A 14,959-nucleotide genomic window follows, 5' to 3' on the forward strand; every position below is an offset into this window, starting at 1 on the left:
GGGGGGGGGGGGGGGGGGGGGGGGGGGGGGGGGGGGGGGGGGGGGGGGGGGGGGGGGGGGGGGGGGGGGGGGGGGGGGGGGGGGGGGGGGGGGGGGGGGGGGGGGGGGGGGGGGGGGGGGGGGGTTTCTGAACTCTCTTCTTCACTTCAAAAAAACCTTATTTCCAGTTTGTTATTGGTATTTTGTTGTTGTTGTTGTTGTTCATAACCTTAAAAGAATACCTCCCCATGTTGTGGTGTTTTTTTTTGTTCCTTTTTTTGTGTGTTTTGCAGACTGACACTGCTTCTGTCTTGTCAGAGGCTATTGGGTATGTTAGATTCCTTCACAATCAAATTGAGGTCAAGTTCTATACATACCTAACTTCTTCATTCTTTTTTATTCTACTCCATTTTTTCTGAATATAATAATGCTTCTTCATCTTCTTCTTCTTCTTCCAAGCTTTGATTTTTATTTCACTTTTTTTTTAAAATTTTTTTTTATATATATATTTTTTATATATATTTCAGGCTCTCATCTCTCCATATTTAGGCAATAATTCATCAGAACCCACAAGGACGGATCAACTTGTAAGTGTGTCTTTTATCCAAAACCCACTTGAAATTTCTCAATTACCAATTACCAAAGTCCCTAAAATTGAAAAAAGTTGAAAACTTTGACCAAAATTCTGTCTTTTTGTAAGTATATTGAGAAGACATGAAAACTTATGTTATGAAGAGAATATTGAATAATGAGAGAAAAATTGAGAGAATTTGAAGTTGAAAATGGAAGAAAATTTGAATTTCCTGAAGACCCTGCTTAGGTATTATGCTTTATTGGATCTATCAAGTAAAGAAAAAAGAGAGAGGGGCTTCAAATGAAAGCATCTAAAAATATTATATATAAAAATAAAAAAATAAAAACTGTATTTTATTCATAAAGGAAAGAAATGAAAGAACAAGGTTCTCAGCTTTTCATACAACTTTAGCATTATTTAAAAGTTACCTAAAAGCATTCTTTGTGAATTCCTAATTGTTTTGGAATCATTAAAGGGTTAGCTCAAAATTGCAACTTTATTATTATTATTATTATTATTTTTTAAATTTTGCTTTCTTGGCCATTGCAGCTCTTCAACGACAGCACCCTGAAAAGAAAACTACCTCCTACCCAGGTCACCTCTAATCTTTTTTTTATTTTAGTTCAACAATCTCTTTCTGTAAGTTTATTACCAATTTACAAACCCCCATCATTCTCATTATCATATTTAGGAATTATAGGGTTATTAACAAAAGGATTATAGGCTTATCAGTTTATTACCACCTACAAACCCATCATTCTCATTATCATATTTAGGATTATAGGCTTATTAGGGGAAAAAAGAGGATTATAGGCATATGAAATATAGTTAATTTGTTGATTTTTCTTTTATGTATAAAGGATGTCCAATAGTTTGACCTAAACCAATTCAACTGTTTTAAAACTCATCTCTTTGACCCAAAATCAAAAGAGACCCAATTTTCAAATTTTCACCCATCAAATTCATTAATATTTTAAAAAAGGTTGAACTATCGAGAATGTATTAGATATAAAAGTTTGAAAGTTCATAAATTTATCAGACACGAATATAAAAGTTATCTGGAGTATATTATTGATGAACAGGAAAAGGATGAAGAAGCAAATGCGTTGAGGAGTAGAGGGCTTTGTTTGGTACCTGTATCTTGTACACAACATGTACAAAGTGACGTAAACGGAGCTGATTATTGGGCTCAAGCTTACAATGGCAGCTTCTAAGTCCCTCGCTATCTGCACCCATACAAATCAAACAACTATGCTAATTCCTGCTATCATTTTCTCTATATTTATTATTAGGAATTAATGCTAACTTTTTTCCCCTTCTTTTCAATAAACGTCCTTTAAATTCTTCTTCATTATCTTCCCAATTCCTGTGATAAAATTGTAGTAGCAGAACCAATTTAATTTTAGTCTCCATTTCCTTTGCTCATTGTACGTAATGATTGAATTATTTTCTTTCTTTACAGTCCACAATAATTATTCTTTTTTAAATAACGGACAAAAATAGGCGATATTTACTAGAGATAGCTTTGAATTATTACAAATGTTATTAGAGCTAGGCTACTTACCAGCAAAAACGCTGACCCTTACAAAGTAGATTGTGAGATACCACATACGTTGGAATAAAAAATGAAACATTTCTTATAAAAATGTAAAAACTTCTCACTAATAGAACAATTACACTTTCATAAATTTTTTCTTTTTTTCCTGAAAGGTTGATATTTAATCAATAATCCTAAAAAGTTGATAGGTTCACAATATGGACATTTAATTCCTTCTAAATCATTTTGATTTTGACATTTCAACCCAAAATAAAGAAAAAAGAAAAAACTGGAATATTTTAATCTTCAAATCGAAACCATTCAAACTGATTCCAAAAAATGAATCTGAAGAAGAGCACAATCTCAATCACAATCCTGACCACATTATTTTTACGGGGCTACATCTCTGGCAATGATGGCTCAACAACATCACAACAATAGGTAGTGACAAAAAAAAATAATCTACACTACACTGCAACCACCCAATACACGTCCCTTCAAAACAACCCAATCAGTAAATCTTCATACAGACATACTAACTGTCCCCAGAAAGAAATAAACAATATATTTTGTCATCATCTTACCCTGTAATTTCAAATTTGAGGGTAAAATATGTGCAACACCATTTCGCTTAAATTAAATCAAAAGGTTAATCTGACTGGACTAAGAGATAGTGACTAAGAGGACAGATATTGGAATCCTTCTTAATTGTTGAACACAAAAGAAAAGAAAAAAAAGAAGAGCCATACGTTATATAAACCTGCAGCATTGCGAGTACTCATAGGCATCATCGGCTTTGAAGCTCAGAGAGGTCAAGTTACATAAATAATCAATGAATAGAAAACTTTGAACTGTGATCCATGGCATTTGTGCACTTTCTTTTCATTATATCAAGGCAAAGAAAGAAAAAAAAAAAGTGAAAATAGACAAATAATCAATGACCTGAATTGAGGTCAAAAAGACAAGACAGCCCTCAAGAAAATCGATACCATTCTAGAAAGCGATTTGGCGAAAGTTAAGAAGCTGTAAGTTTTGATGCCGTTGTATGATCTTGTAATCACTCGATTTGAACAAGGACATATGCAAGATGATGATAGGAATATTGAATGAATCTGTTTCCTCCCTGAAAAGAAGGTTAGGAAGATCAACAGAAATTGATATAGTTGTACAATGTTTCGGAAGGAGAAAAATCAGAAAACCATGAGGGTAGAATATTAGGTGTGTAAATAATTGTAAAACTATTGTCTCTTACCATTTTCAGAGAGAAACAAAGAAGAGGATGATTTGATCCATGTATCAAATACCTCTACACTACTGGAAGAAGTGCCATTTCTATTTCCTGAAGTGATTTTCCTTTTGTTTCCAATACATTCCTCTTCACAAAAATCACTGCTATGAAGCAAAATGTACCGAAAACTGTATATAGTATCTGGACTCCTAATTGCTCCAGTAACGGCAGGAAGAGTAAACCAACAAAAAAATTTATCACCTGTTCATGTCCCAACCAGCAAGAATGTGAGACATCTACAAGTTTTCTTTTCCCTTAATTGCCACAACTCTTTTGTGTTCGCATGCGAGGGGAAGACAGAAGAGATGCTCATAAGCAGTGAAGGAAGCACAAGCCAAAACAGAACAAACATCCAATTAAGTTTTATTACAAGAACAAATACAACAATTCTGTTTCTGTGGGCAAAAAGTAAACTAGTAAAGATGTTTAGCAGTTACCATAAATTTTGATATCTCATAAGAGGATGTCAATCTAATAAATAGTGAACATATGACAGCTTTTTTTTTAATCGAGGTCCAGTTTTTTTCCACTTTCAATTATTGTTCCAACTAGGGATTGTAAAGCGAAAATCAGACATGGAAGCAAAGATCAAAAGAAGCACAGCAGATAAATAAAGAAATGAAACTTCCAAACAAAGTCATATCGGTTGAACTGAGAAACATAGTACCCAATGAACCGACATGCAAAATGCCATTGCTTTTGCTCGAATCTGTCCAGGAAATATTTCTGATAGTAGGAGACTAGGAACAGGACCCGCACCAAGAGAATATGTCAGGACAAACCTACATTATCCACCTTGTGTTTGTCAAAACATCTGGTAATAATCTTCTCTTTGAAACATCCGACATTCATTCGTCTAGCTAAGCATTCCAAGTTTATTTGACTATTAAGATGATAATTACTCACAGTAACATGCCACCGGCAGAAAGATAGAATGCTCCAGGGCTGGATGGAAATGATCTTGCTCCTACCACTTGGAGGCCCATGGACACTGCCTAGAACCAAACACAGTAAGGTCAGAAAAATACAAAACGCTAGTAGAAAGTAAAACCTAATCAAGGTCTCACGTACAAGAAATTTGTATAGGATTTTTAGGTTGACCAAATTTAGTTATACCAGTCTCATACATGTTACAGGTGTAATTTACAACTTTAGTCGGGACCAAATAATGCTATAAAGAGCATAACCATACATCTGTTTTGAATCCTTGACACCCAAAAAGAGTCCTATAGAAACATTTCATAACGATACAAAAGAAATAATGCGGAAAAGATACAGTGCGTTTTGAAATTTAGACTCAGTTTCTGCCAAGACATCTATCTAAATCGAAGAGTATTTTTTTTCCCCCGAAAAGCACTAGAACAATTACCATGCCTGAAAAACTGCCAAGAAGCAGCACCCTTCTTCCAAGTTTATCCATCAGTAGCATTGCAACAATTGTCCCTGAAGGATGAAAAGAAATAAAGGCATATACCAGAATAATCTCATAGCTGAACTGGAGATGATCCAGTCAGAGCCGACATACCTAAAAGGTTTGCGACTCCTATGCCAATATTGGCACGATCTGAAGGTATGCCAAAACTTTTGAAGACAGTAGAAGAGAAATAGTAAACAGCATTAATGCCAGAGAGCTGCTGTAAAGCAAAAAGGATTGAACCGATGAAAACCACTGCAAAATTGACATGCAAATGTAATAATTTAGAGAAAGAAAAAGGTTTCATTAGGAGTTAGAAGTATGTGAGAAACTATTAACTGATCAGTGATTACATTGTTTGTACATTTACCTTTAGAGAAAGAAAAAGGTTTCATTAGGAGTTAGAAATATGTGAGAAACTATTAACTGATCAGTGATTACGTTGTTTGTACATTTACCTTTGAAATAGCGGCCCTGGAGTAAATCCGATAATGTCACTGCATCAGCGTCATCTACTCTATCAGACTTCGACAATTCTGCATATGCACATTTAACATGTACTCCTCCCAAAAGCTTCTCAAATTCAGCCTCAGCTTCAGCAGTTCTTCCACTCTGAAGCAAATCCAAAAAAGATGGTTAGAGATCGCTTCAGAACATAATCAAGAAATGGTCCACAAACAGGAGAGCATGAAACAAATATATAGATGTGAGTCTGAGATGCTTGACCATCAATTTTGTTACTCATTCAATAGAACTCATGAGGGACCAACGCAGGATTGTAGAAACAGATTATTATTTGAATTTGATTATATAACTTGAATTTACCCTTAAAATTACTGCTTATATTCTGAAATTATATTCTTTTGAGCACCATGAAAAATTACGACGGAGGCAGTAAATGGTGTAATTATTGTATCATGTGGTGTCACATGGAACTGATCGACTGATTGAAGCATGCCAGTGGAATGAACAATGAAATGAAGTAGAATAGGAAGATATCAAAGCCTTGGGATATTTACCAATATAAACAAGAAGGAAGAAAACTGAGAAATAAAAAAAGGTTTCCTAAGTTGGAATTCCTGGCACCAATATGTATATGACTAAAACACAAGATATGACATGGTATACCTATGTGGAATTAGTGAGATATGTGCATGCTTGAAGGAAAGAGAAAGAACCTGTAATTCCCTAAACTTGATTAAACTCAACCAATTTACAATCTAGCACATGAAGAAAGTAAATTCTCAAACTCGAGTTGATAATGTCCCAAGAGGCAGTTGAAATTACATATGAGATTATGACCTTGAAAAGCCAATGAGGACTTTCTGCAGAAAATTCCATCAAAAGGGCAAGTAAAGCAGCAGGAATGACAGATACCCAAAAACAAGTCCGCCACCTGAGAAAACCTTCTAGTCAGAAAAGCTGTGTTATCTACTGTTGTTCATAGACAAATTGATGAACTGCCCATGAAACGAAAATTTTGATGTAGTCTTCAACCATGCATTCCCTCGGAAATTACTTACCAATCCACTATTCCCTTGGCTTTCAGTCCCATAAATAGGGATCCCAGAAGACCGAGACATAAGGAAATCTGAGTAAGACTCCCAAAAGTTCCTCTTACATAAGCTGGTGATACCTACTCAAAATAAATATGGAATAACTACAAACAAGGCAAACTGAAGGTGGGATACTAATTTTAATTCCAGAGTGTGGCTAGCTGTACAAACTTGTCAAGATATTATGTACCTCAGAAACATAAAGTGATGCAATAGTTGGGCCAAGACCCATCCCCATCCCAACAAATAACCTCCCAAGAAGCATTCCCCAGAGATTTGTTGTGGTTGCACTGCAATCATATTTGTGCAAAAGAAGAAAATTACTGCCGAAACTGAATTAACAGATTGACAGTAATATGATAAGCATGTTTAAAACCTGATATTGGGAGATATTATTGAAATGACCTGAGGGAGGTGGTACATATTTATGAGGTTAGAAATGTATTAATTGCAAAATTAGAAAACAGTGTACAAGAATCAATATGACAAACAGCATTTGAATCGGTGCCAAATATCAATTACCCATGAGGGCCTATCTAGTACCAGGAGTGAATTACTCAGGAAGATGCTTCACGTAATGCTTACCTCATGGATGCACCAATTATCATTGGTAATGCACATAGCTGCAATGCTCTACGACGCCCTAGTCCATCTCCAATCACGCCGCTGAATAGAGATCCAAGAAAGGCGCCACCTAAGGATGTACTTACTACGAGACCTTTATTTAAGGAAAAAACTAGATTACTTTTTTTTAAAACCAAAGACACAAATAAAAATACTAAAATAAATGGTTATGTAATCACCTTCGGCCAATGTGCTCCCACTAAAGGCAAGGTCTAAAGAAATACTCTCTAATGTTTCATTAATTACACTGCAACATCAAAGATAAATAACTATTGACTAAATCAATTTGAAAAATTCAAGCGATAAGGATACATTAAAAATGATATAAGGAATAGTGATGATTGAGGACATACCCAAGATGGTATCCAAGTAAAAATGAAGCAAGAGTCGCTACAACTACATGCCGCAAGGAGCGTTTCCATGAAGGGTAAACAGTATAACGCTCTAAGAGATGTTGAGATGTTAAGAAGTTAGTATTCTAATTCCAGACAACAAAAAAATCATGAGAATCTTGATAGAACCGTTGCTACCACACCTGGACTCTCTTGTTTACTGGAAGCATTTAAATGGTCCCTCGGTGCTGTACGTTTGTGTGTCGAGGACAGTTCCACAACATGGCGCCCCCTCATGACGTAATTCTAATTATTATAAACAATCTATCCTCAAGGCCAGCTGTAGAACAACTGCCTATTAGGAACTCGGTGACTAGTAGCACCTGGGAATGGAATGCTAAGGAAGACCAAAGCAACAAAAACAGAAACGATGAAAAATCCTGAGTATCAACAGGATGGCATCATGTCGACCTTAATATCCCAAAGGATATAAAAAAATGTCCAAAGAAAAAAACAGTTACAATTAGCAGAGAAAATAAACACCTCATGAATGCAGAGTATCCTTATAACTATCGATTATTTATTTTTCTAAATACTTCTTAATTTCTTTGCCGCAGCAGGTTAATATATTTCTATACGGACCCAAGATTGATTAAAAAACACGAACAAGAAGACATTCACGTTGACATTCCGTAATAATCTGTCCGATCGACACAAAACAATTTATCGTTTCAACTATAAATTATTAGAGTTATCGTATTGAACCTTTAATTGTTATAATCGTGAGTCTATTACAGCAGTACAGATGATCAATAAATTCAATACACAGAGATTAACATTTAAGAGAAAGAGCTCTCAGTACAAATGATCAATGAATTCAATATACAAAGATTAACATACTTCTCCATTATAAATTCTATACAAATTACCTAAAACATAAATTTCTGTACAAAAAATAAAACCATCCGCACAATTTAACACACATCGAAGGACACGAGCAAAATGCAAATAATCTAGAGTTTAAATCAGAGAGAGGCAAGAATTAACGACGCGTACCTCTAAAATCGCGGAAGAAGAAAGCGAGAGGGCCGAGAGAGTGACTAAAATGCGCCGGAACAGGGCTAGAGTGGTTCGAGCAACGGCGATGAGGGCTCCGATTGAAGACGAACTAATTTCGGCATTGGAAATCGGGGAAGGCGAGCGAGTGGTAGCGTGCACCGGAGGTTGAAAGCAAAAGAAGCAAACCGGAAATTGAGCATGGATCGGTTGGTGTGCAAAAAGATTGAAAGCGGTGAGGAGGAGGACATAGGAAGTGGTTCCTGAATCATGTGGTGATCTTCTGAAAGCTCGTGAGAACTCGTCTCTCGGGCTAACACCTGTGCATGTTTGTCGGAGCTGCCATTCTTCGCCTGTACTTCCGCTCACATGTAAACCATCTTATTGCCCACTCCTACCGCGACACTTCAATGAAATAAAAGTATTCGCTTACCCACATTCCCGCCATAAAATACTACTTTTCTTTTAGAACTTTCTCTCAAATTTTTTTAAAATACGTGCACGAAAGAAGTAGAGATTTTCACACCCTTATAAATAATAGTTTGTTCTCCTCTCCAATTGATGTGAGATCTCACAATCCACCCCCTTCAAAGGTTGAGCATCTTCGTTGGTACTCGTTTTCTTTAGGACACTTTTTCCCTCTTCAACTAACGTGGGATCTCATATATTGTGTCATTAATGATTCTTTCCATTCTTAAGCGGAAAGAAAAAAAAAAGTCTAAGTAAGCATCATACGAAGATGGTTAGAAAATGATTAAAAACAGCAAAATTAGCTTCATTATCACTACAACAAGTGAGGCAAAAATAACAACATTAACCCACATCAAAGCTCCTCATTTATGATCAAATAACAACATTAACCCACATCAAAGCTCCTCATTTATGATCAAATAACAACATTAACCCACATCAAAGCTCCTCATTTATGATCAAACCCATGTCTTTTCCTTCTTATTTTGTCCCTTTAGTGTTTGTAGTCTGAATTTTCTGATTTCAAAAAGCTGTGTGTTGAATTTTCTGTGTTTCCATTGCCTTGTCTTTCTCTCATTTTGTCTTTCCTCTCATTAGCTGAGGAGATGATTAGACATTACAGCTTTAAAACCAAATAAAAAGAGACATAAAGTAGAAGAGAGAGACACAGAGATAAAAAGAAAAATAAAAAAAAATTGAAAAACATTACTTCTTCTTTTGTTTCTTCATTCGGATTTCTTACAAAAATTGTCCTTTTTTTTAAATTTTTTATTCCCATTATCTACCATTCTCAACTACCTTGAACCCAATAATTATTGGAACTAAAAAACAGAATTTTGGGTAATATTGGTTGAAATGTAGATGAGATCCAACTTCAAATATTAAATTTGTTCATTTTAAACTCAAGTTTGAAATTACATATTACAGTTTCATAATATTAAATCGAATAAATTTAATTATTGGTTTTTAAAAACTTTAAATAATTGTTTGAAGGAACAAAGTTTTGAGGAAATTAAGAAAGGACGAGAGAAAACAGAAAGTTGGACGCAACCCCATTAATTATAGAGAGACATAAAATGATGCACAAATCCGAACACCTGAAAATATATTGCCACGTCATGGGGTTTGGTGTTGACCTTTTGGTTTGACTCTCGGTAACTTCTCATATTATTAATTAATTAATTATAATATTTGTTGATAATAAAAAGGAAAATAAAAATTGGGAGGTAGCTTGAACTAACAAGCCGTTAGTGGGAAAAAAAAACCAGGAAATACCGTTGGATGTTTGATTGAAACGAGTTAAAAGTTAGTTGAGTCGTCTTCTCTGTTACAGCAAATATCTAACAGTCAACCTCTACCAGTCTCTCTCTAGAAAGAAAGCAAAACCCCACTGAGCTCACCCATTTTGTTGTCATGTCCTTTAAATCTTCTACTCTTCTTCTTCTTCACTTGTCTGCATCTTAATTTCTTCTCTTTAAATCAATCCCTTCTTTTTGCACCTTCCATTCTCGCCGACATGTCCAACAATAATAATCGACTCGCTTTCACCAAAGATTTCTTCTCCTCTCCCGCTCTTTCTCTTACTCTCGTAAGTATATTCTCCTCTATTTTCGGGTTTGATTCTCGGCCTATCAAAATTCTCGCTTTCATGGGTTTGCTTTTGTTTTAATTTTTTTCGAGGCGGGGATTTTTCGCCGGGGTGAGATGGCGGAGAAGGGCGATGTTGAGATGGAGGAGGTTGACGATGGCAGCGGAGAAGTGCGGCGGGATGATGCGGCGGAGGTTAGTAGCGAGAATTTGGGACCGGTGAGATCGAGATCGGACGACGATTTCGAGGGCGGAGGAGTGCATGAGGAAAATGAAGAGGGGGATGGTGGATGTCTTGTAAAGAGAAGGAAGAAATATCATCGGCATACCACCGAGCAGATCAGAGAAATGGAGGCGTAATCCATCATCAACGTTTTGTTTTTGTTTTTATAATTTAGGACTTGGGTTATCGAATTTTTTTTTTTCTTTTTTGGTTCATAATTTTGTAGGCTATTTAAAGAGTCGCCTCACCCAGATGAGAAGCAAAGGCAGCAGCTTAGCAAGAGATTAGGGCTTTCACCAAGGCAGGTCAAGTTTTGGTTCCAAAATCGTCGAACCCAAATCAAAGTATGTGCAAAATCTTCTATTAATCTCGTTTTTATTAAGAATTGTTGGGAAGGAATTTCACGTTAGTTCATTTAGAGAAGGATCATAGATTTCTAATCAAGGAATACGTCTCCATGATACCTACCTTCTTGAAAAATCCAAAGTAAAATCATAAGAACTTATACTCAAAATGAACAATATCATATCATTAAGTAGATTCGTGATCCTTAACATAGTATAGAGTCATACTCTTAACTTAGTTATGTCAACAGAATCTTTGAAGGTGTAGTAAAAAAGTGTACTTATACTTAAGAGGTGTACTTTGTTTGAGGACTCTATAAGCCTTAGGGAAAACTCTATGGTGTACTTTGTTCGAGAGGAGGATTGTTAGGAGGAAATCCCACGTTGGTTAATTGCAGGAATAGAAAATGCCATAACCATTTTCCTTATATAAGTGAAGATACAATCATGGGAGTTTTGTTGAAAGTTGATATGAACATTTGTTGTTCTGGCTGGTTTGGGTTTTAATGGATGGTTTGATTAGGCTATTCAAGAGCGCCATGAAAACACATTGTTAAAAGCTGAAATGGAGAAACTTCGAGAAGAAAATAAAGCCATGAGAGAACTTACCAAGAAAAAAGTTGGCTGTCCAAATTGTGGCACTGCCAACGCTGCTGAAGACCATACCGCCTTCACAACTACGGAGCAATTGCGTATTAAGAATGCTAAGCTCAAAGCCGAGGTAATATCAATGTCTCCCTCTAATAATTTGGTTTCTTCTTCTTGTCTAATCTTCTAATTCCCAGGTCGAAAAATTACGAGCAGCACTCGGAAAACACTCGCAATCATCGATCTCACCTTCATATTCGTCCGGGAACGACCAAGAGGCAAACCGAAACTGCTTAGATTTTTACACTGGAATTTTCGGCCTCGAAAAGTCGAGGATCATGGAGAGAGTTCATCAAGCTCTCGAAGAGCTCAAAACAATGGCTGTCACAAACGAGCCACTTTGGATCCGTAGTATCGAGACAGGACGAGAGATTTTAAACTACGACGAGTACTTGAAAACGTTCCATGTCAAGAATTCGAACGCTTGTTGGCTCAAAAGACATATCGAAGCCTCTCGAGACACGACCGTCGTCTTCATGGAGCCCTCGAGGTTGATCCAAAGCTTCATGGACGAGGTAATAAGACTATAAGAACATGAATAAAATAATAAATTTACAGATACATCGATAATTAACATATAGTTCGATCGTTTAATTTGGTAGAATCAATGGAAGGAGATGTTTCCTTCCATGATCTCAAAGGCAGCTACAATTGATGTTATTTGTAATGGAGAAGTTGCCAATTGGAATGGCGCAGTGCAATTGGTAAGCCCCTCATGAAATCAGAAATTTTTCTTAACAAAGTCACCAATATGAGTTAATTGGCTGTTTCAATTAAATAGCCATTATTGTAGATGTTTGTGGAGGTGCAGCTGCTTACACCATTGGTGCCCACAAGAGAAATCTATTTTATACGTCATTGCAAGCAGCTCGACGCTGAACTATGGGCGATTGTCGATGTTTCGATCGACAACGTTGACGATACTAATATCGATGCTTCGTTGATGAAGTATAGAAAACGTCCTTCTGGTTGCATCATTAAAGATGAATCTAATGGCCATTGCAAGGTATATGTCTTGATCTATGTTAGAGTATTGAGAATCTTAAACTTCAAATAATGGTGCTTTTTACAGGTAACGATGGTGGAGCATTTGGAATGTGAAAAAACCAAAGTTCATAACTTGTACCGCACCATAGTCAACAATGGCACTGCCTTTGGAGCAAGACATTGGATGGCAACGCTTCAACTCCAATGCGAACGCCTTGCTTTCTTTATGGCCACCAACATCCCCATCAAAGACTCAACTGGTTAGCCCTTTAATTCTTCCTTCCATAATTGATTATGAGACAAAACGGGTAGAGGATTATTGGGTGGAATAGTCTCACGATCATGAATTTATAACTAGAGAATACTATCTTCATTGTTACAAGACTTTTCGGAGAAACTAAAAGCAAAACTACTAGAGATTACTCTCAAATGAAATAATATCATACCATCATCATGGAGAGTGGTAGTTCCTAACAAAAAAAAAAAAAAAAAAAAATTCAAAAATTTCTGTCTCAAACCATGAATGATTGAAGCTCAAATGATATCAGGAGTTGCAACTCTGGCGGGAAGAAAAAGCATTTTGAAGTTGGCAGAGAGAATGAGTTCAAGCTTCTCCCAAGCAGTGGCAGCTTCAAGTTACCAAACATGGACCAAAGTTGTGGGCAAAACAGGGGAAGACATTAGGGTTTGTTCCAGGAAAAATCTAAGTGACCCTGGTGAACCCATTGGTGTTATTTTATGTGCAGTTTTTTCTCTATGGCTGCCTGTTCCTCCCCACACTCTCTTCCATTTCTTGCGAGACGAAGCTCGAAGGAACGAGGTAAAATAACTCATTAGTTTAAGCTTCTAAATTACTTGATTTTAGTCCATACATTACTGTGAAATCTCACATCAGTAAGAGAGGAGAATAAAGGACGAATATCGTTGCAGTGGGACGCCATGTTTGGTGGAGATAAAGTTGAGTCAATTGCAAATTTGGCTAAAGGGCAGGATCGAGGCAACTCAGTTAGTATTCAAGTAATCAAATTTAGTATTTTTTTTTTTTTTTAACACAATAAAAGTCTCATTATAATCAGAATCTAAGCTAACCTGCACAGAATTGTTTCAGACAAGAGGATCAAAAGAGAGCAGCAGCATGTGGATTCTCCAAGACGCCTCCACAAACTCCTCGGAATCCATGGTAGTCTACTCCGGAGTAGACGTTTCCGGCATGCAGTCGGTGATGACAGGCTGTGATTCCGGCAGCCTCACAATCCTCCCATCGGGCTTTTCAATTCTCCCCGACGGCGCTGAGTCCAGGTCCCTCCTCATCACTCGCCAGAAGGACCACAAATCTTCGGATACCCATGGTGGCGCTCTGCTGACCGCCGCCGTCCAAATTGTGACCGACGCCTCTCCCTCTGCAAAACCCACGGTGGATTCGGTTGAGTACGTTAAAAGCATCGTCTGTTGTACGATGAAAAATATCAGAAGCAGCCTGGGATGCTGTGAGGATGATTGTTGATAGATATCTTATAATTGTAAGTAAAGCTTTTATTTTCCTTTCTCTCATGTGGGTTTCTTTGTTTTGTGTGGAAAATGCTTGCGGATTGAGGTGAGATAATATAACTTGCTTAATGGATAAATACTTCCATATTTTATTATTTGCTTCACATTGTGCCCTACCCGAACTAATAAGTTTTTTTACCTATGAGATCCCCGTCGTTTGGAGAGAGAATTGAGTGCTTGTGAGGATGCTGCACCTCGAAAGAAGTGAATTGTGAGATCCTACCTCGATTACAGAGGACAACACAAGGATGCTGAGCCTCGAAAAAGGTGGACTGTGAGATCCTACATCGGTTGAAGAGGAGAATACAGCGAAGATGTTGGGTCTCAAAAGGGGTGGATTGTGAGATCCTACATCGGTTGGAGAGGGGAATACAACGGGAATGCTGAGCCTCGAAATGAGTGGATTGGGAGATCCTACCTCGGTTGAAAAGGGAAAAGAAAACATTTTTTCTAAGATTGTGAAAACATCGAATTGTGAGATCCCACATTGGATGGAAAAGAGGTTTCTCGAGATCTCGATCAATTAGATGGGGAACAAAATATTTTTTTATAGAGGTAAAATCCTTTCTCGAGCGAATCTTTTAAAAATTTTAGGAAAAATCTGAAATGTTTTATTCAAAAAGGATAATGTTAGACTTAATTGAACCTTAACAAATGTGGATATTTAATTGCAATAAAACTCATTACTAAATCATCAAATCTCCAATAAAAAGGAACTCCAAACACACCCAAAAAATCATTAAAAAAAAAAAAAAAAAAAAAAAAAAAAAAAAAAAAAAAAAAAAAAAAAA

The 14,959-nt window shown here is 36.6% G+C and overlaps 3 protein-coding genes across 11 annotated transcripts in view; 2 read left to right on the plus strand and 1 right to left on the minus strand.

Annotated features, from left to right (window-relative positions):
* The window catches only part of LOC111452340 (transcription factor bHLH68-like), a 3,368-nt gene extending 1,394 nt beyond the window's left edge, over window positions 1–1,974 (plus strand). For all 3 annotated transcript variants that reach the window (XM_023092999.1, XM_023093000.1, XM_023092998.1), the window contains 4 exons: window positions 273–338; window positions 507–566; window positions 1,103–1,147; window positions 1,636–1,974. In XM_023092999.1, the coding sequence (XP_022948767.1) occupies window positions 273–338; window positions 507–566; window positions 1,103–1,147; window positions 1,636–1,767 (303 nt within the window). In that variant the 3' untranslated portion in view covers window positions 1,768–1,974. The remainder of the gene's footprint in view (window positions 1–272; window positions 339–506; window positions 567–1,102; window positions 1,148–1,635) is intronic.
* Window positions 1,975–2,780: 806 nt separating this feature from the next.
* LOC111452336 (probable plastidic glucose transporter 3) lies at window positions 2,781–8,794 on the minus strand. 6 transcript variants are annotated; one of them, XR_002712124.1, is made up of 15 exons: window positions 8,361–8,794; window positions 7,508–7,701; window positions 7,326–7,416; window positions 7,152–7,219; window positions 6,934–7,066; window positions 6,539–6,638; window positions 6,316–6,428; window positions 6,095–6,188; window positions 5,251–5,404; window positions 4,904–5,047; window positions 4,753–4,821; window positions 4,285–4,369; window positions 4,046–4,160; window positions 3,343–3,579; window positions 2,781–3,213 (listed from the first exon to the last, which is right to left on the minus strand). XR_002712124.1 is itself a non-coding variant. In XM_023092995.1 (14 exons), exons 2-14 carry the CDS (start codon window positions 7,599–7,601, stop codon window positions 3,397–3,399), a joined length of 1,452 nt encoding a protein of 483 aa, XP_022948763.1. In that variant the 5' UTR covers window positions 7,602–7,701; window positions 8,361–8,793; the 3' UTR covers window positions 2,781–3,396. The 6 variants fall into 6 exon arrangements, 2 of the variants coding, with proteins under 2 accessions (XP_022948763.1, XP_022948764.1); XR_002712123.1 differs by having other exon boundaries at window positions 4,285–4,373; window positions 4,748–4,821; window positions 7,508–7,644; window positions 8,361–8,793; XR_002712122.1 differs by having other exon boundaries at window positions 4,285–4,373; window positions 4,748–4,821; window positions 7,508–7,687; window positions 8,361–8,793.
* A 1,479-nt stretch (window positions 8,795–10,273) lies between these two features.
* LOC111452011 (homeobox-leucine zipper protein GLABRA 2) lies at window positions 10,274–14,263 on the plus strand. 2 transcript variants are annotated; one of them, XM_023092528.1, is made up of 11 exons: window positions 10,274–10,419; window positions 10,512–10,774; window positions 10,868–10,985; window positions 11,509–11,706; window positions 11,771–12,148; window positions 12,236–12,337; window positions 12,427–12,639; window positions 12,706–12,880; window positions 13,169–13,440; window positions 13,551–13,637; window positions 13,729–14,263. In XM_023092528.1, the coding sequence occupies exons 1-11, from the start codon at window positions 10,348–10,350 to the stop codon at window positions 14,122–14,124; spliced, it is 2,274 nt and encodes a 757-aa protein (XP_022948296.1). In that variant the 5' UTR covers window positions 10,274–10,347; the 3' UTR covers window positions 14,125–14,263. The 2 variants fall into 2 exon arrangements, with proteins under 2 accessions (XP_022948296.1, XP_022948295.1); XM_023092527.1 differs by having other exon boundaries at window positions 10,275–10,419; window positions 13,551–13,625.
* Window positions 14,264–14,959: the final 696 nt, after the last annotated feature.

The sequence above is a fragment of the Cucurbita moschata genome, unplaced genomic scaffold (assembly GCF_002738365.1).
Source record: "Cucurbita moschata cultivar Rifu unplaced genomic scaffold, Cmos_1.0 Cmo_Scf00014, whole genome shotgun sequence".
Lineage (NCBI taxonomy): Eukaryota > Viridiplantae > Streptophyta > Magnoliopsida > Cucurbitales > Cucurbitaceae > Cucurbita > Cucurbita moschata.

Bases quoted from the DNA above. Each gene is read 5' to 3' on its own strand.
- LOC111452336 (XM_023092995.1), bottom strand. From the start codon at position 7,601: ATGAGGGGGCGCCATGTTGTGGAACTGTCCTCGACACACAAACGTACA. The intron at 7,417-7,507 runs GTGTGGTAGCAA...AACATCTCTTAG, and splicing joins CAGTAAACAAGAGAGTCCAG to AGCGTTATACTGTTTACCCT. The intron at 3,580-4,045 runs GTACTATGTTTC...GGACATGAACAG, and splicing joins TTTGCATGTCGGTTCATTGG to GTGATAAATTTTTTTGTTGG.
- LOC111452011 (XM_023092528.1), top strand. From the start codon at position 10,348: ATGTCCAACAATAATAATCGACTCGCTTTCACCAAAGATTTCTTCTCC. The intron at 10,986-11,508 runs GTATGTGCAAAA...TGGTTTGATTAG, and splicing joins ATCGTCGAACCCAAATCAAA to GCTATTCAAGAGCGCCATGA. The intron at 12,338-12,426 runs GTAAGCCCCTCA...CCATTATTGTAG, and splicing joins GGAATGGCGCAGTGCAATTG to ATGTTTGTGGAGGTGCAGCT.